This window comes from Colossoma macropomum, unplaced genomic scaffold (assembly GCF_904425465.1).
Source record: "Colossoma macropomum unplaced genomic scaffold, Colossoma_macropomum, whole genome shotgun sequence".
NCBI classification, from domain to species: Eukaryota; Metazoa; Chordata; class Actinopteri; order Characiformes; family Serrasalmidae; genus Colossoma; species Colossoma macropomum.
Window position 1 is genome coordinate 13,319,105 of NW_023494809.1, and position 23,074 is coordinate 13,342,178.

The following is a 23,074-nucleotide window of genomic DNA, read 5'->3' on the forward strand; positions in this document are numbered from 1 at the left end:
TTAATATAATAATTAATATTTGTTTTTTGTTTGCAGTACCCACAAATATAATTATGGTGTTGCCAAATGAGAGCCACACAACACTCAGCACCTATCTGACTATATGACAAGTCGAGCATTAACGTTTTATCAGCAACGTATGCTAATATAATCATGATGTGGTGTGTATAAAAATACATTAAAAAAAAACAATTTAATTAAATTCATTGTTTATTATTTATACATAAACGTCTTACAATACAAGGCCTACATTAACTAATTTTTACATTAGTCACCACAGTGTATATATAAACAGAATATCTTTGCAGTTTCTTTGTGCCGTTACAGTGGTTCTCATTTTATGCAAAAATTAGTAGTCTCAGTAAAAGCAATCAGACCCAGTGCTGGCAACAGTTAAAAAATGGGCCACTCTGCTCACTGATAGATGTCACATTGGCATAACAATTTATCATATCAGTCATCCCACATTAATAATTTTATAAAGTGTTCTGCAAGCCTGAAATATTGACAGGCCTTAATACTTGCAAAATAACATAGTACTTGACAACATCCAATTTTAGGGGGAATTCCTAAATTTCTGCTTGATTCAATCATTAAGATGTAATCAAAGTCATTTGAAGGGGCTTGATAGCTGATAGGAACCAGGGGTGGAGGTGTCTACAGTATAAAGTAGTCATTTTATTTACTGTTTAAAACCATCATTGAACCTACGCGTCATCCTAGTTTTGACGTCATCACTTTTGGAATAAAACCTCATATCTCCAAAATGGTAACTTTACAGAGGAAGGCAAAAACATTCTTAACCTTTTAAATTTGAAGTTAACATAATAAGGTTTTGGACTGTTTCTGATCTGTTCATCATGAAATTTTTAACTTGGGTAAACAAGTGAAAAACAACAGAAGTGGAGATACAAGGTTTTGTTTTGACAGTGGCGCTATGTTGATAATGGTGTAATTGTGGTAAATTTGGAAAAAATGTTTTCTTTGGGGACTTTTTGCCTGACAGCACCCTGCATGTGCCATGAATTGATTTAAGAAATATGTTTTAGATGAAAAAATTATCTCAAAACTGTAGCAAAACAATGTCTCAGGCATCAGAACAGACAGCGTATTTCATGTCATAACTTTTTAAGAGGCCACTTTTAGATACATTACCACCACTGTGAACAGTTGTCTTGGTAAGTTTCTTTAGAAACAGAGTATTTCATGTCAGACCTCTATGAATAAGTTTGTTTACATGTTAACCAATAGTAATCTGAAATTATATAGAATCATGTATGAAGATACAAAACTACTTTTTTTATTTATTAAGAGTGGAAAATAAATAAAAACACTCATTCATTGAGGGTGGGGAAACTCACTCTGCTCGTAGAGCAGCAAGTTAGAACATTTTTTTGTTTTTGTTTTCATGAGACCCCTTATGTGTCTTCATGAACGCATTTGCTGCTTTATTTTATTTACATTTAGTCGCCTCAACCCAGCACATCCAATTGTCATTATTCTCACTGTGGCATGAAACAACTGGGAAATCCAACAACTGTGGGAAATTTTGCAGTTAGCTTAAATAATTGTGGTCATTTCAAAGAATTGCAATTACGATGATGTAGTAATTGTGACAGGCCTTATAAAAGCTTTATCAGGTTTCTCCGGTTGTAGCCACTCTTATAACTGAGTCTTGGTCACCCCTTGCTTTTTGTGTTTCTGTGTCCAAGTAAATGCTAGAATGTAAAGCCAGAAACATGCAACCAGAAATATGCACAAAACCTCCTCGAATGCTCATAACTAGTATTTGAGGAAGTTTCTAGCTTTTTTCTGTTTTCACATTTCTGGCTTTATATGAGTTGTGTGACTCATTGAGGAAGAGGTAGCGATCTGCGATCTTTATTGTAAGCACGTCACTGTTGTGCCGAAGGAAAGGATTTTCTTAAAAAAAAAAGGGGGCAATTCTACAACAGGAAAATTCTGCCAGGCTCACCTTTAAGCAATAGGGAGAGTGTTTGTGTTAATGTGTGTGCATACACGTGCAGGAACATGTCAGGGGTTGAAGGTCAAACAAGGCAGCGACCAGGCACAAAGCAGAGAATAATAGCCACTCCCCCAGGGTGTGTCCCAAATCCAGCCTCACGACACTGCCACTTGGGCTATTTTTACATCAGCCTACATATAGCATATGTAAGACTCTTGCAAATAGCTTTGGTGGCTCGTTGAATGCAAATATGCAGTGTAGTGATAATTCCCAACAGTGTTTAGGCGCTGTCTGGAACTGAAGAGTTTTCTGTAATGTTTTGAGATCACTTAATGCAATCCTCCATCTGTTGTTGGTGTAAACAGGCTCTTACGGAACAGTACACATTAGATTTGTGACTTCCATGTTGGTTCTTCTTTGTATTTCATCGGTATCTCAACTGGCTGTTCATGCCTGTCATAACAGGAAACTCCTGTCATCGGCATTACATCGCCAACTCACGCCTGCCCTCTACCTTTGTATCGACATGTCCTCAACCAAGCGACATGGTGGGCATGATAAAGAACACGGATCAATATTCAGCTGTATTGTCTGCTTTTTATTTATGTTTCTAATCCCTGCATATAGGCTTCTGTTGATTTTTGGCTTATCATAAGTAAAAGCCTGTCTTCAGACTGAATAATAGGAGTAATCCCTGGCTTATCAATGTGCCAGTGAGTGAAGGGTAGCTCATATGTTTGTTCCTTAAGGAATTAGGATGCAGCTAGATAGATGTATTTTATTGATCCTCATGGAGGACATTTGAGACAAGTTTTATTAGATCATTCCATGGGTTTATCAGCTTAATCATTCAAGAACACCATAAAAGACATTTTCAATTAAAAGGCAAACCAACAAAGAACGACGAGTGTTAAAGTTCATGTCAAAGTTGATAAAGTGGAATTTTGTCTCCGGGCACAACATAGTGTAACTGTATAGTCAACGTGGAGAAGATCTGAGCTAGAAAACATACACGATCACACCTCTAGGCTTTTACAAATACATCTGAAACACTGCTTTTGCAAGAGCCAAGTTTGTATCATGAGGCAGCTCATGATTGATTCTGAGTAAAATGTGCTGCCAGCAGTTGCTGTAAATATTATGTACTATTGCTGTCAGAACAAAACCTTGTGTCATGGAAAAGGTACAGGAGAAGAGCAAAACCTTCTTAAATTTATGATACATAATGATGTATAGTGATGTATTTCAAAGACAGCCTCAACATTTTCAAAATTTCACAAGTTAGTCTTTGAGATGTAAAGAGTTATTCAGAGTGATTTGACATGAAATGGTGCATTGTAGAGAAACACGAGAGTCCAATTTCTTTACAGTGGTGCTGATAGGAACCAGCGTTTGTGATATCTACAATGCAATTCTAGCCATTTTATTTATTGTCCAAAACTACTAGTGAACCAACACATGTCCTCTGAGTTTTTATGTATTGTTTTCTTTAGGAACTATTTTCCCTCACTATGCTCTACATGTAACTCCCTGCTATTAATGAATTACGTTTTAGGCCAAAATCTTTGCTCAGAACTATCGTGAAACAATGGTTTAGGCATCTGGAAGCATATTAATAACTATTTCATGTAATACCTTTTTGGGAGGTAGCATTTTAGAGGCATTAAATGTTCACATTTTACCTGTTTAATTATGCATGTTTTGTAAAATTTGTGGAATGCTCCTTTAATTGTATTTGTAGCAGTGCAGTATGGGAAACGTTGAACGGTGATCATTATACTCATAGTTTTGTATGTTATTGCTGCTAATTTTCAACTGTTACAATTTATGAAACCTTTGAAAAACTTATATTGTATCATAATGCAACATTTTTGCCATATCACCCACCCCTGATTTTAAGTAATTTTGGACCATTTCTTTTAATCTATTTATGTTCACGCAGTGTACAAGGTAGCTAGAAGCAAAAAAAGGTTTTTGATATGACAGTGACAGTGATTGTTGTTTATCCACGTTACATTGTCCAGCAAGAAGTTTTGGACCTTAAATGAAACAATTAATTCAGTATTTTATTTAAAATTACTTATTTGAGAAGTGCATCTTTTGTTAGTCACCCACAATGGACCATCAGGAAGATGACTTCATGTGGTCATGGAAATGGACACGGCTGCTGTAGTGGCTTTTGCTCGTTGTTTATGGGAAGCTCCACAGGTGCATGCTGGAGCCAGGCTGATAAATATGCTCAGCTTCCCGTGCTCATTTTTTTTAATCTGTGCTTGTGTATGTGTGGTGCAGAAACATGCGAAGGGACAGGACCTGTTTGATCAGATCATGTATCATCTGGACCTGGTAGAGGCTGATTATTTTGGGCTGCAGTTCATGGATCCAGAGCAGGTTATGGTGAGTGGCCTATTATAAATGTATGTGTTTGTGAGGTGCCTGCATTTGAGTGTGTGTGTGAGAAACAGCCTCTCAAGATCAATCAGAACAGCAGCACTCAAATTCCCTCACTGCTCTCATACTAACAGTGTGTCTCTCTCCCTCTCTCCCTCCCTCCTCCCTTCTTCCCTTCAGCACTGGCTGGATTCAACCAAACCCATAAAGAAGCAGATGAGATGTAAGTAGTCAGCGTGCACGCATACACAGTTATTATTGTATGGTTGTGTCATAGCAGGTGGCTGATGACCTTGTACTTGTTATCTCCTGTTGCTATGGCAATGTGTATTACAAGTGTCTGTAAGAGTATTTACTCAGTGGGTGTGGAAGGAGCCAATCCCAGCGCACCTCAGAAAGACACGCCCACAGTTGGTGACCAGCTTAAATGCCAGCGTGAAAAGTCAACCTCTTGACACGTAGAACACCATGTTGTCTTTTCATCCTAATGTTGCAATCAGCATGATTTGCTGCTGCTCAAGGTTTTTGCAGCATAATGATCATCGTTACAGGCAAGAGAGTATTCAGAGTGATTGCCACTTCTCCATTAAAAAAGACACTTTTGATTAACCAAGAACAAGGTGCAGCAGACACGCACCTTGGTCTCACGGAAGCCATCAACACTTCTTTGATCTGTTTGTCCCAGGCATCTTTTGGAATGAACAGCGTTCGGCCCCAAACGTTTGCGTTTTCACCATTGAGTTATTCTAGTTACAGTCGTATGCAAATGTTTGTTGACATGTTTTACTGATTTTCTTAGGGAAAGTAAGTTAACACATCCTCTACAGGGAGCTTAAATATTAAATATGCCATTTTTTCTGCTAATTTTAGTGCACAGTTTCTATTTATTCACTAATTCACTTAGTATGTAAAATATAGCAAGTAAGCAGTAATTGTGCATTGCAACGTGCAGAGGTATGTTTACTGTAGAGAATTTATACTTTTCACTCAGAAAATCAAGAACATTTGAACAGAGATGTTCAAACTTTTGCATATATGCAAAAAAAAGTGTCCAGTTTATTAGAAACACTTTTTATTCCAGTACCTCCACTTACCTCCACCTACCTGAATCCACTGTGTATATATGTACAGTGGTTGTCTGTAGCCCATCTGTTGCTATGCATAATTTGTTGGCCACCCTCTACTCTGTCCATCAATGGAAAGGGACCACCATATGACCATCACTGACCAGATATTATTTGGGTGGTGGACCACTCTCAACATAGCAGTCATAGTGACATTATGGTGGCATGGTAGTACTGCATGAGTGTATCAACATCGTTTCAACATACGTTAGTGTGACGATTAAGTTGAGAGTGGACCACCATCCAAAAAATATTCAGCCAAGAGTGACTCTGTGGTCTAAAACCGAACATTGGTGAAGAAGTAGAGGTTAAGGTCGACTAACAAAGAACGGGCTACAGTCTTTATCGACACATCAAAAAGGCTGACCTTAAACGAAGGGGTCTTTAATAAAGTGGTCTATATATGCAGAGCTGGCTAATTTGCACAGCTATACTTTTAAATCAGAGAACTAGACCTTCATGCATTTCCAGCAGCCTGACCTGCTCATACTAATTGCCATGAATGCGTTTCCGGAACCCACTCATGCAGTTTTTTTTTCATATATATTCTTACTTAGTAATCCACGTAATACTTCTTACAATGGTCTATTTTATACAGCACTTAGTGAGTCATACTGAAAGTGTCAGCGGACTGACGCCTGTCTCTATGACAACTTAGTATGACCTTGGTTGGGTTTTTTTTCCCACTTTTTATCTTTGATTGCCTCAGTCTCTGTATATATATGTATGTCTCATTGAAACTTATTGTTTGACGGAAAATGATTTGATGAAAATGTCATAACGTGTTGTCTTGAGTAGCCTTGTCTTCTATCAAGGTGTGGACTGTATTAAATGTTGACTATGGTAGACCTTAATTAAACCCCCTTTTCATGATTCTACCACATACTAATACTAAGTGATAATTGTAGAACACACTAATGCAGTTTTCTTTCATACATTTTCATATGTGTTATATTTTCTCATCTGTACCACTTTTTTATAATTTCAAGTTTTAGACGTCTGGTTGCCTTGACTACCACTAAATCTCTCTCTCTCTCTCTCTCTCTCTCTCTCTCTCTCTCCCTCTCCCTCTCCCTCTCCCTCTCTCTCTCTCCTCTCTCTCTCTCTCTCCCTCTCCCTCTCCCTCTCTCCCCTACTTCTCTACCTCTTCCTCTATCACTCAGATGGCCCTCCATACAGGTTGTATTTCAGAGTGAAGTTCTATTCCTCTGAACCCAACAATCTTCATGAGGAGTTCACCAGGTAAAGATCATTGTAGGATTGATGTGATTTAATTTAATTGTGTAGCTAGAAACATTTGAGAACGTATCTATGTGGCAGGTTTACGTCTAGTTTTGACTCTTAATAGTACAGTTTGAAATAGGGATGCATCGATGTTCATATTGGTATCTGGTATCAGGCCAATACCATGCTCAATTACTCACACTCGTACTCATAAAAATGCACCGCTACCAACATTCCGATACCACCGGTGACGTAAGCTGAGTGTCCGCTACCACACTAATGAACAAACGCAGTGAAGGAGGCTTTGCTTACGCAGAGACGCATTACTGGCTCCGTCAGACACAAAGCCGTGTTGAGAGTGTGTATTGTCTGTAGAGGCCGCGTTTCACTTTTAAATCATAGGTTTTGTCTGTACTCGATGGTCCAATGTAAAATGCGAGTTATCAAAGAACAAAATTTCTAAAATCCTAGTGTATGTCTGGCTTTAGAAAACATTCAACTACAGCTCAACCTCGACACATAAGCTTCGAGGAGCAAAAATATAACTTACTTTATTTACAGCTGTACAGAAGAGCTTTTCTGCCCGACCTTCTCCTCTGCAGCAATACTCAATCCAAGGCAACTAATGTAGCATAGCTAGCTAATGCACTTCATTTAAAATCATCTAGATTTTAATGGTGTAATTTTTAGGGTATATTTCACTCATTTAAACTAACAGCTCCTTAATTGTAAGTAGGTTAACCAGTATGGTTTTGGTAAGGGTGAACAAAACTACGCATACTCGGTCTTGATGCATTCCTAATTTGAAATATTATATCAACAAAACAGTAACCTTGCCACTTCATAAGCTCTAAAATAGAACTAGACCATTGTACTGTCACACTATCTTAAAGACTGGTTGTAGTCATCTGAAATTATGTGGCTAACTAAACCACAAGCGTAGTCTTTGTGATTTGACATTTGTAATGTAATCTTTGGATTTACTGTATTCCTCATAGGTACCTTTTTGTGCTGCAGCTCAGACAAGACATTCTGTCCGGCAAGTAAGAAATCACACCCAACGAACGCAAACATCTACACAAAGAGAGGCATTCACAAACTGCTTTTCTGAGACTTCTTCTCACTCTCTCTCCCACTCTACCTTCCTATGGTTTGTTGACATAGGTTTGGACACTTGAATTGGCAAAATATCTTTGTTTTCTGAAAGTTTTGAGGGTTCTCTGCAATATGGAGAACCTTCTGCACAGCTCATACAATCATGCATCAAACATCAAATATTATAAGTTCTTTGCAAAGTATGATGCAGGCTATGGCAGTAGCTTAGTGAGGTACTTCATGGCCATAACAGGTTTGGAGATCCCAAAGGTGCGCTGGAAGTGTGCTGGAAGTGTGATATGGCAAAAGTTGCTGCATGTGATTTAGTATACACTGAGTTTTATGAGTTACTTCAGGATCTCACTGACAGACATGTATGTTTTGTGTGTGTGTGTGTGTGTGTATGTGTGTGTGTGTGTGTATATATATATATATATATATATATATATATATATATATATATATATATATATATATATACACACACACATACACACACACACACTATATTGCCAAAAGTATTCACTCACCCATCCAAATCATTGAATTCAGGTGTTCCAATCACTTCCATGGCATGCACACTGCTTCTGCAAACATTTGTGAAAGAACGGGTCGCTCTCAGGAGCTCAGTGAATTCCAGCGTGGTACCATGATAGGATGCCACCTGTGCAACAAGTCCAGTCGTGAAATTTCCTCGCTACTAAATATTCCACAGTCAACTGTCAGTGGTATTATAACACAGTGGAAGCGATTGGGAACGACAGGCCAAGTAAAATGACAGAGCGGGGTCAGCGAATGCTGAGGTGCATAGTGCGCAGAGGTCGCCAACTTTCTGCAGAGTCAATCGCTACAGACCTCCAAACTTAATGTGGCCTTCAGATTAGCTCAAGAACGGTGTAGAGAGCTTCATGGAATAGGTTTCCATGGCCGAGCAGCTGCATCCAAGCCTTACATCACCAAGTGCAATGCAAAGCGTCGAATGCAGTGGTGTAAAGCACCACCACTGGACTCTAGAGCAGTGGAGACGTGTTCTCTGGAGTGACGAATCACACTTCTCCGTCTGGCAATCTGATGGACGAGTCTGGGTTTAGTTGCCAGGAGAACGGTACTTGTCTGACTGCGTTGTGCCAAGTGTAAAGTTTGGTGGAGGGGGGATTATGGTGTGGGGTTGTTTTTCAGGAGTTGGGCTCGGCCCCTTAGTTCCAGTGAAAGGAACTCCTAATGCTTCAGCATACCAAGAGATTTTGGGCAATTTCATGCTCCCAACTTTGTGGGAACAGTTTGGGGATGGCTCCTTCCTGTTCCAACATGACTCTGCACCAGTGCACAAAGCAAGGTCCATAAAGACATGGATGAGCGAGTTTGATGTGGAAGAACTTGACTGGCCTGCACAGAGCCCTGACCTCAACCCGATAGAACACCTTTGGGATGAATTAGAGCGGAGACTGTGAGCCAGGCCTTGTCATCCAACATCAGTGTCTGACCTCGCAAATGCGCTTCTGGAAGAATGATCAAAAATCCCCATAAACACTCCTAAACCTTGTGGAAAGCCTTCCCTGAAGAGTTGAAGCTGTTATAGCTGCAAAGGGTGGGCCGACATCATATTAAACCCTATGGATTAAGAATGGGATGTCACTCGAGTTTATATGCGTGTGAAGGCAGACAAGCGAATACTTTTGGCAGTATAGTGTGTATACACACACCAATCAGGCATAACATTATGACCACCTCCTTGTTTCTACGCTCATTGTCCATTTTATCAGCTCCACTTACTATATAGGTGCACTTTGTAGTTCTGCAGTTACAGACTGTAGTCCATCTGTTTCTCTGCATACTTTGTTAGCCCCCTTTTGCCCTGTTCTTCAGTGGTCAGGACCCCCATGGACCCTCACAGAGCAGGTACTATTTGGGTGGTGGATCATTCTCAGCACTGCACTAACACTGATGTGGTGGTGGTGTGATAGTGTGTGTTGTGCTGGTCTGTGTGGATCAGACACTGCAGAGAAACAGATGAACTACAGTCTGTAACTGTAGAACTACAAAGTGCACCTATATAGTAAGTGGAGCTGATAAAATGGACAATGAGCGTAGAAACAAGGAGGTGGTCATAATGTTATGCCTGATCAATGTATATACCCTATGTAAGAACACTTCTGTTTATTGAACAACCAGATCTAGATGAGCTCAGTAGATAGGGTCTAGCTTTAGGGGATACAGAATTAAGAATGCAGAACTGCACCATACAAAGTAAAATATATTTTACTTTGTCTCTTACAGCCTTTAAGTATTTGTGTTGAGGTTAGACCTACCATAAATAAAAAAAAAATAAAGTGTGGAGAAAGTGAGTATACACAACCATTAGCATTGCAAATACAATAGTGTTGCCAGCAGAAAGGTTTTTTGGTGCAGGTCCATTTTTGGTTTGTTAAGGAACTTTTCAGTAGATGGATCTTTAAAGAACCATTATTGGAAATGAGATGTTCGAGTGTGAAGAACATTTTTAAAGTTCAAAGACTCCATCCACCCCCATAAATATAGAGGTTCAATTCCAGTTAAAGGTTTTCCTAGAATAGCGGATCCCATCTTGTAGAATACATACTGAATTCAATCTGTTCTGAAGGCCAAAGAACACACCAACCAGTCAACACAGCTGTGAATTACAAGTTATTTATTTTTTTAAGAAGATATTTCTAAAGATATTGTGAGAAGATCTACTTGCACTAGGAAGGGGAAAGTCTAAGGGTGGGGGGTTAGAAAATACAGAGAAAATGGATCCCCTGACAAAAAAATCAAGACCTGGTAGAACACAAAAAATCTCACCATCAGATAAACAATACTTTCATCTTTAAGAGGGATTCAAGCTCCATTCTTGCTTCAGAGCTGAACAAATCACAGGTGTCTCTGCCCATCCTTTCACTGTGAGAAGACAACTCAATGTTATGGTCGGAAAGGATGGTAATGACCGTTAAGAGTCCATTACTGGGTAAAAGAAATAAAAAAAAAGGAAGAAAATGTCCAAACCCTGATGCTGCTGGTGTTCTCAGAACAACAGACTGGCCTTCTCAGAGCACCCATTGAATGTGTTGGGATTGCTTAGATCATGAAAAGGAGAAAATCCGTCCAGCTTCTAAGAGGTGTGTAAAATATCCCTGTGATTTCTTGAAACTGTATTTCAAAAATGAAAGCAATACATGCTAAAAACTGGAAAAAAAATATATGATATATATGATAGTTGCTGTTTTGACTGGAAATGAAATAAATGAATGGTGGTCTCAGACATTTGCACAGTACTGTAGGCAAGTGTAGTAACTGGCTACCCCACACAGTTCAGCTGCATACCTTGATGATTTTTTTTGGACCTTTTAGGGACGGCGCCAAAAACTGTTCCCCTGAGAACATGCTGAAGAAGCCCAATTGTTTCTTCTTTTGTTTTAGAGTGCGCGCACTCTCGCGCACACGCGCCCCCAAGGCCTTGCTTTCTGCTAGAGTCCAGTATAATCTCTGTTTCAGTGTCTAATGTGGGTCTGCTCCCCAGGGGGCTGCTCTGCTCTTTTAATAAAAGAAACTCTGATGAAAACCAACGCATAGCTTCTAATTTAAGATCATCGACACACTTTCCCACACAGGGGCTTACACTTTCTTGCACTCTTTCTTACACACACTCTTTCTCTCTCGGCATTTCCAAGTAACAGTGTTTCTCTCCCTTCTTCTCGCGCTCATTCACTCAGCCATAGACACACAGAAAACAGAAACACTGGGTCTTTCTCATACGCTCAAAGAAAGTTGTATCTAATTTGGTTTTTGTCTGAAAGTCCTCATGAATAAAGTCTGAGCCTCCATGTTCATAAAGTCTACGGGTGATTCATAAAGTCTACGGGTGATTTTCAACACCTTTTACAGCTTTTAGAAAACAGCGTTTTTGCATGCAGTGCACTGTATCTGCACTTTACCTTGAAACGTAACCATTAAAATATTTCAGAAGTCTTATTTTTGTATTGATATGTGAATCCATTTAACATCTCATACATTTTTGTTGTGCCTCTCAACTGTGTTATTCTCTTTCAGCCTTATTAAATACCTGGAATATTCACATTGATTCACATATTCAGCAGTAATTTGCATCATCCAAATTTCTTAAGGATCATGGGAAGAAGAAAAGCACATTTTTTTTTCTTTATTTATTAATTATGTTGTGATATTCACAAGGTCATTTTCAATGTTCAACCATAAATAAATAGATTATTATTATATTCTTTCTATCCCATGGATGCTAGTTAACCGCTTTTTGTATATTTGCTAACTCTATTGCCAGCAAAGAAACCTTGTAAAAAAATGAAATACTATTTCTAACACATTTTTTAATGTTTTCCTAGATTGAGTGTTGACAAATGCTGAAAAAATGGAGTTACAGTTTCAGATGCTAAATTGCATCCCAATCATGTAATCATTCTTGTGATCTAGCATAAGAACACGTTTATACGCTGATATAATGCATCAATAAGCCTTTCCTTTTCCCTGAGCAGGTTAAAGTGTCCATATGATGTATCTGTGGAGCTTGGGGCTTATTGCCTACAGAGTGAGTTCTTATATGTGTGTTTATGTGTGTATATGTGTGGGGGTATTCTCTGTTTGTGCTTTCTCTGTCTGTAGTTGTGTATTTACATAGTGCAAACATAGTGTTTTCTGAACTGTCATAATCACTGTGTTCTCTCTCCCCCTCTCTCTCTTTCTCCTCATGTGTTTGTGTAGGTGAACTGGGTGACTGTGACCCGTTGGAACACTCTCCGTTGTTGGTGTCAGAGTTTCGTTTTTCTACCAAGCAGACGGAGTTGATGGAGGCAGATATTTACCGCAAGTGGGCAGAGTGCAGGTAAGCGAAAATGTGCGGGATTTTGCCGGCCGCTACATTATCATTATCAGCTGCTACATCGTTGGAGCCGCAGGGAGCTGGACGGCGTCTTTACGACGTGTGTAGTTCTCTCTGGCTGCGTGTGTGTTTGTCTATGTGTGCGTGGGTGTCCCTGGCACTGATTAAAGCTTTGCAGAGTCATTCTCACTGCGTCAGATTAGAACACCCTCATTGACCACTGATAATCCTACAGACACACACACAGACTGAAAGATTATCCCACGTTTTCTGTGTTGTTTTGATTCAAACTCTGACGGCTGATTTGATTACATGTATAACTGAGTTAGGCCATCTGTGCAAGAGAAGAGACAACTAAGCCGAGAAGAATACGGCAGGGATATTGTGTGCGTGTGCTGTTAGAAGGGCAGAAATTTGCCCAACTGACTTGTTGAAAAGGTGGCATTCTATAACGGTGCCCTGTTGAAAGCAGCACTTTTTTCAATATGATCCATATAAAATGCTGTTGTTTGGCTTTGTAGATTGCATGGCTTAATGCTTGATTTTATGCAGTGCATCTGTAGCAATGGGAATGGCTGTAATACAGTACTGTGTAAAAATCAGAGGCCACCCTTTTGGTTTTAAATTTCCAGTCAAATCATCCATCAAGTACAAGATGTTCATTTTTCAGCCTCAGAAAAAAAAAACATATTAAAGAGACAATTACACAAAAGCCTCCAACACTGAGTGTAATATTACATCTGTCAGTTTTTAATTTGTCTGCTCTTCACTTTCGTGCACCCAACTGCTACTTTCATCCTTCAAAATCAAATCTTAAAAGTAACCAGGTACAGCTGTGTCCTCCCAGCAAAAGCTCTTCCCAAAGGTGTCACTGACATTGTGTTACACTTCAAAGAGACACTAATGTTCACATAAGCAACTACCCAAACACACCTTAGCTGCCGTGCGATTTTTTATTTTTTATTTTTTTCTCATGTGCGTCTAAAATGGCTAAAGGAGATATTTCTGAGATTAGATATATAAGATAATCCTCTTGCATAAGGAACAGAAAAGTCAAACGAAAATTGGTGAAAAAACAGTTATAATTATTATAAGTTCAAAAATAAATATTAGAGAGATATTAAAACGTGACTTCTAACAGCCAGGCAAGACCTGGTAGACCAGTGAAATTCAAGCAGGCTGGTTTTGTGGCACGGCTTTCAAATACCTACCCAACTGGGAAGTGAATGGCATACCTGTCAACTTTAACGATGTTTACATACTACATTAAACTTTTATTTAAAAGAAAGTGAAGGAAATTCGATTTGCATGATTTATAGGCCCATGATTTTTTTTTAAATCAATAAAAGACATTCTCTGACTTTTGCACAGTACAAAATATGGAATATGACAAAAATTATCCATGAGTGATTCCAGCTTTTTACACAGTTTTGTCTTCACATGATTTTGTCTAATTTGTATTTCTTAGATTACACAAATTAAGAGAAGCTGCGTTTATGCATCCAATAATGTGTTGATATTTCATATCAAATCATCTTTTGGAGCTGAATACTTTGAGCTTAAGAAGGCACAAATAAATGTGATTCACTGGACAAAATAAGTGAATGAAGTGATTTCGAGTTCAGAAGCATCTTTCACTTTCACTCGATGATTTTAATAATCATGGGCCACATATGGAGGAAAAGTAGTTTGAGTGATATTAAAAGGTCAGGCGAATCCGAAAACATATCATTGCCCTAGTGCTCAAATGTTTTACAGACCAAGTCTTCAAAACTAAACATCTGCAGATAACAGATGGTTAATTGTTCTTTCTTACTATTTCATGTAAAGGATACCATAGTATACATTTAAATCAGGCATTTTCATATGATTTTACTACATGCTAAACTGTTTACAAGACAGTGAAAGGATCATTGCATACCGAATTGGTTCACAGTCAAGAGTTTAAAACCTAACTGATTGGACTTTAGACTAAAATCCTTGTGCTTTGAGTGACCCTATGCCTTAATTAGGTTTATTTTATTAACCCCTTAAATGGCCAGGGCCTAAAATATAATTACACACTTCTTTTCCCTACTAATAGCTCAACAAGTTTGCATTGAAGTCCCTGTAGTGACTGAAAAATAAGCCTTAGTAAGTAATAAGCCTGATTAAGGGATTAAAACAAATGATTGAACTTTCCATTTTGTCACTTTCAAATCATAACACAATTAAAACTACCGAAACTTTACCAAATGTTTTAGCTGAACAGAATTCTGAGCAGAAAAATATGATTAGCAAGCACAGCATTGAACAGCTGTACACACTTAAAATCAGAATATTTTTCATTAAAAAAAATTCATTAAAGTTTACTTAATTGCAGAAAGTTTCAGAAGTGACTTCTTAAAGTTACACACAGATTTTCAGACTTTAAGACACAATTACTTCAAAACAATGGTATCTAACTGTACACAATGTGGCCATGAGGGATGTAGTCTCACTTCCTGCTCTAAAATGGGGTTTGGCTAAAATAAGGCTTTGTGTATGAACTGAAAAAATAGATTTTTTTGTTATTTAAAAATTTAGCTCATGATAAATCTGAATGTTAACTTTAAAAGTAAACAAAAAGGTCTTTACAAAAAATGTAGGGATTAGAGTTTGGGACAGCCACCTCCCAATAGTTAGTATCCTGTAAATTATGATTTAGCATGTATTTAGTTATTACTGTCTCAGTTAATGCCCTGGGTTTATTTTTTTATATATGTTTTTTTTTTATTATTTTACTGTGGGACTGCAGTTTGAACTAATTCAGTAGAGTTATCCATAATGTATAAAAAATGTATTAAATAATTATAAGACAAAAGATTGCATTGTGTAGGGCTGTTACACAATACAGTATTACTTAAACCATCAGCTACACCAAGAAATGATTAATGCCATGCTATTCTGCAGAGCACTTAACATCCTTTGATTGACAAACAGAGGTTGAAAAACACCTTTTGAGTTTTAAATACCAGAGTTCATCTTTTATGCAACTACAAGGAATTGCCTAAAGTGTTGAACAGACCTGAGATGGCGCTTTCAAAACACTCATTCTCTCAACGAAAGTTCAATTCTGGGAATAAATTGCTCCTTGTTCTTTTGTGTTTCTGCTGATGTTTTTCTCAGGGGAATGAGTCCGTCGCAGGCCGAGCTGAATTTTCTGAATAAGTGTAAGTGGCTGGAGATGTATGGAGTGGACATGCACTTTGTGAAGGTGAGAACATAGAGCATAGACGTTTGCATATGACTGTATGTTAAGAACTATAAAGGTTTGGGCACCCTTGGTTAAATTATGTTGTGTTGGAAATAAGTACACATTGTCTACAGAGAACACACTTATGCACATTTTAATATCTACTGTGCACTGTTTTACTTGTAAAAATGAAAAAAAAGGTAAAACATACAAAATGAGGCCATAAATTTGTTATTACAATATTTAAATAGAATTGTGTTATTTTCAATAAATCAATGAAACGTAATTTGACTGGGGTTTTCAGACATGTCCATTTTTTATGTGGTATATATTTAATTTCACAAATTATTTATAATGTCGTCTTTATGAAGCTCAGTGAAATTGTGTTGCCTCTTTCATGCGCTAATGCACCTGCTACATGCAACTATATGGTCATTAATGGGCTTCTTTTATCTTCCTTCCCTTCTTTTTCTTTTTTAAAGTTTAACCTTTATTTATCTACAAGTGACTCACTGTTATCTTGTGTGGCTGTTATGGGAATATGTGAATGCATTTAAGGGTGCCTATTATGCTATTAGCAGTCATCAGTTCACAGTGAAACTGTGGGTGTGCGTGTGTGTCACATGTGTCGCCCACATGCTTTGTGTATTTCCAGGGTCGTGATGGAGGAGAGTATGCTCTGGGTCTTACTCCAACTGGAATTCTAGTGTTCGAAAGATCCTGCAAAATTGGCCTCTTTTTTTGGTATGGGATGTTTTTTTGTTTTTTTTTACCTGTGTGTATTTTTTCCTTTTCCAAAAAAAAAAATCAAGGCTGTGTTTTTATTTTTATGTATGTATTTCTTGTGCATTTTTTAAGGCCCAAAATCACACGTCTCGACTTTAAGAAAAACAGACTGACACTTGTTGTGGTGGAAGATGATGAACAGGTATGTATGTATTCCTCTCTTTGTGGTTTACTTCAGTTGGAATTCTGCATTACTATAGCTGCCCCTCTGGACAAGTTTTCACAAGTGGAAGTGAATTTTCATGGTTGGGCTTTATAAGATCGACAGCACGGTTGATCTGGTAATATGTGACAGGAAACTAGTCCATCTGTAGCATTCTGATCGATCATTGAAGTGATTGGAGGCCCTCTGAAATTTCCTGACATTTAATTTTTATGGTAAAAAAAAAAGTTTAAGAGTCCTTTATTGTCAGATGTTCAGTGATATAACTGAATGAGCATTCCAGGCGATAATCAAAAAGAGGGCTAGGAGAGGGGAAAAAATGTGAATAGGGCATTACGGTGAGTGAGTTTACATGCACTCAGTAATCCGATCATAATCGTATTTCTGCAGTTATCTGATTGTTCAAATGGTCATGTAAACAGCACACTCCGATCTAGAAATCCGATAAACAGAGCTGGATTTTGTGCACGTCACCCATGCCATGTGCACTAATGCACCCCCATACCATCATGGATGCTGGCTTTTGAACTTTGCACTGATAACAAGCTGAGTGGTCTTTAACCTGGACAACACAGTGTCCATGATTTCCAAAAAGGATTTCAAATGTTGATTTGTCGGACCACAGGACACTTTTCCACTTCCCCTCAGTCCATCTTAAATGAGCTCAGGCCCAGAGAAGGTGGCAGCATTTCTGGATCCTGTATATATATGATTTATTCTTTGTATTTCAGAGTTTTGACTTACATTTGTTGATGTAGTGATGAACTCTGTTCACAGACAGCACTTTTCAGAAGTGTTCCTGAGCTCATGCAGTGATTTCTACTACGGAATCCTGTCTGTTTTTAATGCAGTGCCGTCTGAGGGCCCAAAGATCATGGTCAGCCTTGTCCATTGCACACAGATTTCTCCAGATTCTCTGAATCTGTTAATGTTATTATTTACCGTTGATAAAAAGCAAAATTTCTTTCTGCTATTTTACGTTGAGAAATGTTATTCTTGAATTGTTTTACTAGCCTTTTGTTGCTCCTGACCCAACTTTTTTGGAATGTGTTGTAGGCATCAAATTCAAAAAGGGCATATATTTTTCCATAAACAATAAAATTTCTCAGTTTCAACATTTGATATGTTGTCTTTCTACTATTTTCAACTAAATATAGGGTTTAAATAATTTGTACATCACTGCATTTTGTTTTTATTTATATTTTGCACACCGTCCTAACTTTTTAGGAAATGGGGTTGTAGGTGATGTTCAAATTTTCAGGTAAAGTGGTATGATGTTGTTTTTTTTTTTAAAAAAGCCGCAGCATGAAGTTTGAATTTACGTTACGTTTACGTCACGTCTTCTTCTGTGAGTTTATTGGCTCGTTGCAAAATGGAAATCCAAATACTGCCTGACTCATGTAGATCCGGAGTTTCCCCATTATCTGATTACTCAAGTGCATATAGACACGTTGATCGGATTACTGACAAAATCTAATTTTCTGCAGTTATGTGATTATTAAACACATGTAAACACACTCAGTGTTTGTAATTTATTGATCCAGACATCAAATCAATCTACTTGCAATTTTGAGTCAGCTGCTAGTTTGTAGTAGAATATTTCTCCAGCTTTCACTGCAGGTGGACTGAGCAGATTTCACACACCAGTGTTCAGGCTTGCCTGAACCCACACGCACACCAAAAGTGAGATATTCTGTCACTATCTAGACAGCCTACCTGAGAACAATACATCCTTGTACAACTCACACATTAATAGTCCAGGTGTGTTACTTTGGAAAAAGTGTGGAAAGTAAACTAAAATGTAAACTTTGTATTGAAAAATTATAAGGCTTACAACCAGACAACATTACCAGTGCCAAAACCCATCTGAAGTTCTTTACAGAGGTCAATCAGGTATTTTTTTTACCCAGCCCTCGTTAGTCAGCTAAATTGCTTTTATACATACTACGGCTGTTTGAATCCCAAAAATTAATTTTAATTAATATTGGGCTGTTTGTTTTTTTTGTTTTTTTTTTTTTTTTTCAGAATTGAGATTATTGAATGGAAGAGATTATAGTGTGCACAAATTTTTTTTCAAATTAAACTATTTTAGATACTTAAATAAACATATTTTCGTAGGTTAACAGTGGCTTATCTTGGGATGTTCCTTTACATTGAACTATATATATATATATAAAACTATACATAGCTTTTTGTTTGAATAATCCGTTCCACCTTAAATGGAGCAACAGTTACATTCTGGCATCTGTACAGGTAGTTTAAGGTGGAGCAAGAATTACGAATAAGAAGCCAACCTCAACTTCATGGAATTTCCAGGTCATTTGTCTCGTACGTTTCATCAGAGGCCATATATTTGCGTCTCTGACAGTCAGACACTGCTAAAATTTGGAAAATATTGCAGTCATTCACACTTTATTACCAGCTGGTTTACAGCTTGTTTCGTACTCCAGGTCGTGACCACAGTGGCGTCTGATGCAGCTGGTCAAAACACACGGCTTCTCAGGTGGTACAAGAGGAGGTGTTACATTTGGTCTGGTGTCCGTGTCAGGCTAAGGGTAGCCCTAAAAAACAGCCATTCTTTTATGTCTTATGCCTCAAAAATAGTGGGCAACTTTAGATGCAACAGATTAGACAGCGGATTTTCACATCATGTTATCTCCACTTATTTGTGGTGTGCCGTTATAACTGTTATGACAGAACTCATACTTGAACCAGTGTCCCGCCCACTGTTAGCGATACCCTCTTTTGCCTTATCGTCTGTTGTGCACGCCATCGTGACAGAAATACAAGAAATTCTGTAAAGGACTAACATTTAAGAAATGTCACTCAGATCGTACATGCATTGCTCAAATGTTGCTGTAAGGTAATAAACATTTTTTGTGTCTGTGTGTCTGTGTGTCTGTGTGTGCAGGGCCATGAGCAGGAACACACGTTTGTTTTTCAGCTTTCCAGCTCACGAGTGTGTAAGCAGCTATGGAAGTGTGCAGTAGAGAGCCATGCGTTTTTCCGCCTCAGACAGCCCACCCAGAGCAAGGCCAGTCGCAGTGACTTCACACGTCTTGGCTCACGCTTCCGCTTCAGGTACACATACACAATTCTCAACATGTCTGGCACAGATTGAATGGAAATTCCACTCATTCAGAGTGGTTTGATGTGAAATATGATGATTTTAATGCCCAAAAAGCTCCCTTACAGAAAACTGTTATATGAAATGGTTAACAGTATGCTGCCTGATGCCTGAGACATTGTTTTACTGTAGTTTCGAGAGAACATTTTGGCCTAAAATGTATCTTAACACTATTTGACTGTTATCAGACTCACAAGACACTTATAAAAACTTAAGACACTTGTAAGTTTTGGATAGCAGGTAAAATGGCTATATTTAAGGATGTAGGTATTCTGACCCCTGGTTCCTGTCATCACCATTGTAAAGAAAATCTGGGTCAGTAAATTTCTTTACAGTACGCTATTTGACGTCAAACCACTCTAAATCTCAGTGATGTTATCACAGTCATTTTATTGTGCAAACATTTTCAAAAGTAGGTGGAATTTTCCTTTAAGGCTGCACAATATATTCTTTGTTAATTGTTAATATTTCAGGAGACTGCAAGACAGTAAATAGAAGTCACAGCATTGTTCAGTCAAGGCATTCACATGATCCAAGCAACGTAAATCACTTTGCTTAAAAATAATGCAGGCCTTTCTTTAACCATGACAAGGGGCTAACAGTGTTTTCAGTATATTGCAAAACATAATTGCAAAATATGCTAATATAATCATATTTCTATATAACTATATTGTGCAGCACCAGTGTAGATGCTTTCATGATTGGGGCTAAATTTGTGCGTGGTTTTAGTGGAAGGACGGAGTACCAGGCGACTCACTCGGGCAGAGTAAGGAGGGCCAGCACTTTCGAGAGACGACCAAGCAAAAGATACCCTTCCAGAACACAGTCATTAGGCAAGGGTAAGTCCACACATCCTGCTGTCTTCACATTATATACACTAACACATCACTTCTGCCCCTAAGATTACAGACGTCCATAAAAGCTGCTCCAAAATTTGTTGGCAACTGTTCGCCAAATTTCAAATATAGAATTTGTTCAGTATGTTATAGTGATTCATATACTGCCTGGCAAGAATGCCCGACAAAGAATGCCTTCTTTTGAAATATCATATCTTAATTTATCTAATTACTAAGTAAACTGAAAGTTTGGCTTAATAGTAATTTGGCTATTTTCCAAACTATTGTTGAAAGCACATATTGAAAATCTTTTTTCCCAAAGGTGCTTTGAACAGCTGAAAGGTTTGAGTGCTGATGAATACTAACAACACAGCAAGGGGATATAAAATGTGCACTTTGACATTGTATTGGCACTGATGGTGTCAATTTTTATATGTGTGTGTGTGTGTTTTCTTCAAAATAAGGCTGGTTGGTCTTTGTGTTATTGCTGACAAAGAAAGGATGCTCATATGTATTAAAAACATTTAGAAAAGCTTGTCCCCCAAAATTCAGGTGGGCAATGTATGAATTTGCCGAGTATTAAAATGTGATGCTGGGATAAATGTGAAAGTATGTCATTGAGTGTAAATGTAATAGGCAAACATGACCAAAATCTGATTGTGACCAGACATTATTCACAACAGTGTGAACTGGAACCGAGGCTTGGTGCATCACATTATGATATTACATGCCTTTCTGTTCACATTACATCTTACAAGCATAATGTCCTGCACTTAGTTCTCAAAAACACAACTACAGGGTTGTCAAAGCTTATTGTGTTACTGTTTCTTACAGTCATTACTCCTGCAAAACATCAACATCTAAGGTAGGTGTGCGTCTTTTTTTTTCCATGCATGGGTTTTAATGTATTGCCATTTCAACAGACCTTTGCTTAGCATTTTTCTGACTCTTTTTTTTTCCCCTCCCCCCCAGTGCCCTCCCCAGCCCTGACCCCAGCTTAAAACCGGTACACTTCAGATTCCTCTATTAATGGTTAATGAATGTACAGCTCAAAGATTATTGAGAGAAAATGTATGGATAGGTTAATTAAATGAAGATATTGGCTATTTGGTAAAAGGGCAACAGTTTGTAGTTATTGAATTAGTCCATTCAATTTATTCATTTATTTTTTTTGTTTAGTATCAACACAACATTCCGATTGGTCAGGAGCCCTGGGCCAGGACACACACCCCTAGTTTGACCCCTCCTCTCTACATACAGCCTGCTGAATTTGGACACCCCCCACCACCGCACAGGTAAACATACACGCCCACCTGTTGTTATATGTTCATTTTATTATTTTAAAGCTAAAAAACATTCAAATCTTGTATCTAATACATGTCCGTGTGTTCTTATTAATGGAATAGTTCAGCAACCCTCATGTTTACACAGTTTCCCCTTACCTAAAATGTAGTTAATTAGCAGTCAGCATGTTTGGTAATGTTTGGGTCAGGGGTGAAAAGTACCTGAATAAATGTATGTTGTTACGACACACAGGTATTATTTTGAAGGACTGGTACTGTACTTGATACTTTTTGACATTCACTAAAGTATATTTTTGGCCCCATAGTTTCACTTTCAATTTTAAATGAGTGAGGTTCTGATAAAGTACTCATATTTTCCTTCATGGGTAATTTCTCTGTTCTTTTTTCCACCCCTGATTTAGGTTTTGCTTTTTTTTCAAAATGTTTTCCATAATTCAGTTATTGAGGTGTAAACAAAGTCATTCAGAGTGGTTTGATGAGAAATGATGCATGTCAGACAAACTTTGATTCTTGATGTCTTTGCAATGGATCATAAGAACCAGGAATTGCGATGTCTGCTATGCAAATATAGCCATTTTGTGTACTTTCCAAAACGATCAGTGACATCATGTCTTCTAAGTTTTATATGTAATATTGATAGTGGTAAAATTGTGGTAAATCAGAAAAAAAGTTTTCTTTGGTTATTATTTTGCCATATTTGTACTTTTACAGCATGAATGGATTTTTAAAAATTCATTTCAGGTCTAAACTCTATTTTTGTAATGTAGCTTTTAGGGCCTTAAACACTTCAGATGTCTGTTCACTTGACCACTTTTGTGAACAATTCTGACACCACAAGTTTCTCTGGAATGGTGCATTTCAAACCACTGAATGACCTTTTTGTTTACATCTTAACTGTTTCATTATGCAGCATTTTTGAAAAATCAGTTCTCTTTAAGGGGAAATTTGTGTCCATTTAAATTTTTGCTGAACTATTG

General features: G+C 37.9%; 1 protein-coding gene across 1 annotated transcript in view; it reads left to right on the forward strand.

Annotated features, from left to right (window-relative positions):
- Positions 1–23,074, forward strand: part of epb41l4b (erythrocyte membrane protein band 4.1 like 4B) — a 41,916-nt gene that overhangs the window by 3,585 nt on the left and 15,257 nt on the right. Inside the window, exons 2-15 of the mRNA XM_036558219.1 lie at positions 4,259–4,363; positions 4,538–4,580; positions 6,645–6,723; positions 7,704–7,748; positions 12,324–12,376; positions 12,550–12,670; positions 15,815–15,902; positions 16,537–16,625; positions 16,740–16,809; positions 19,742–19,911; positions 20,687–20,796; positions 21,628–21,658; positions 21,766–21,799; positions 21,973–22,088. Of these exons, the coding sequence (XP_036414112.1) occupies positions 4,259–4,363; positions 4,538–4,580; positions 6,645–6,723; positions 7,704–7,748; positions 12,324–12,376; positions 12,550–12,670; positions 15,815–15,902; positions 16,537–16,625; positions 16,740–16,809; positions 19,742–19,911; positions 20,687–20,796; positions 21,628–21,658; positions 21,766–21,799; positions 21,973–22,088 (1,154 nt within the window). The remainder of the gene's footprint in view (positions 1–4,258; positions 4,364–4,537; positions 4,581–6,644; positions 6,724–7,703; positions 7,749–12,323; positions 12,377–12,549; positions 12,671–15,814; positions 15,903–16,536; positions 16,626–16,739; positions 16,810–19,741; positions 19,912–20,686; positions 20,797–21,627; positions 21,659–21,765; positions 21,800–21,972; positions 22,089–23,074) is intronic.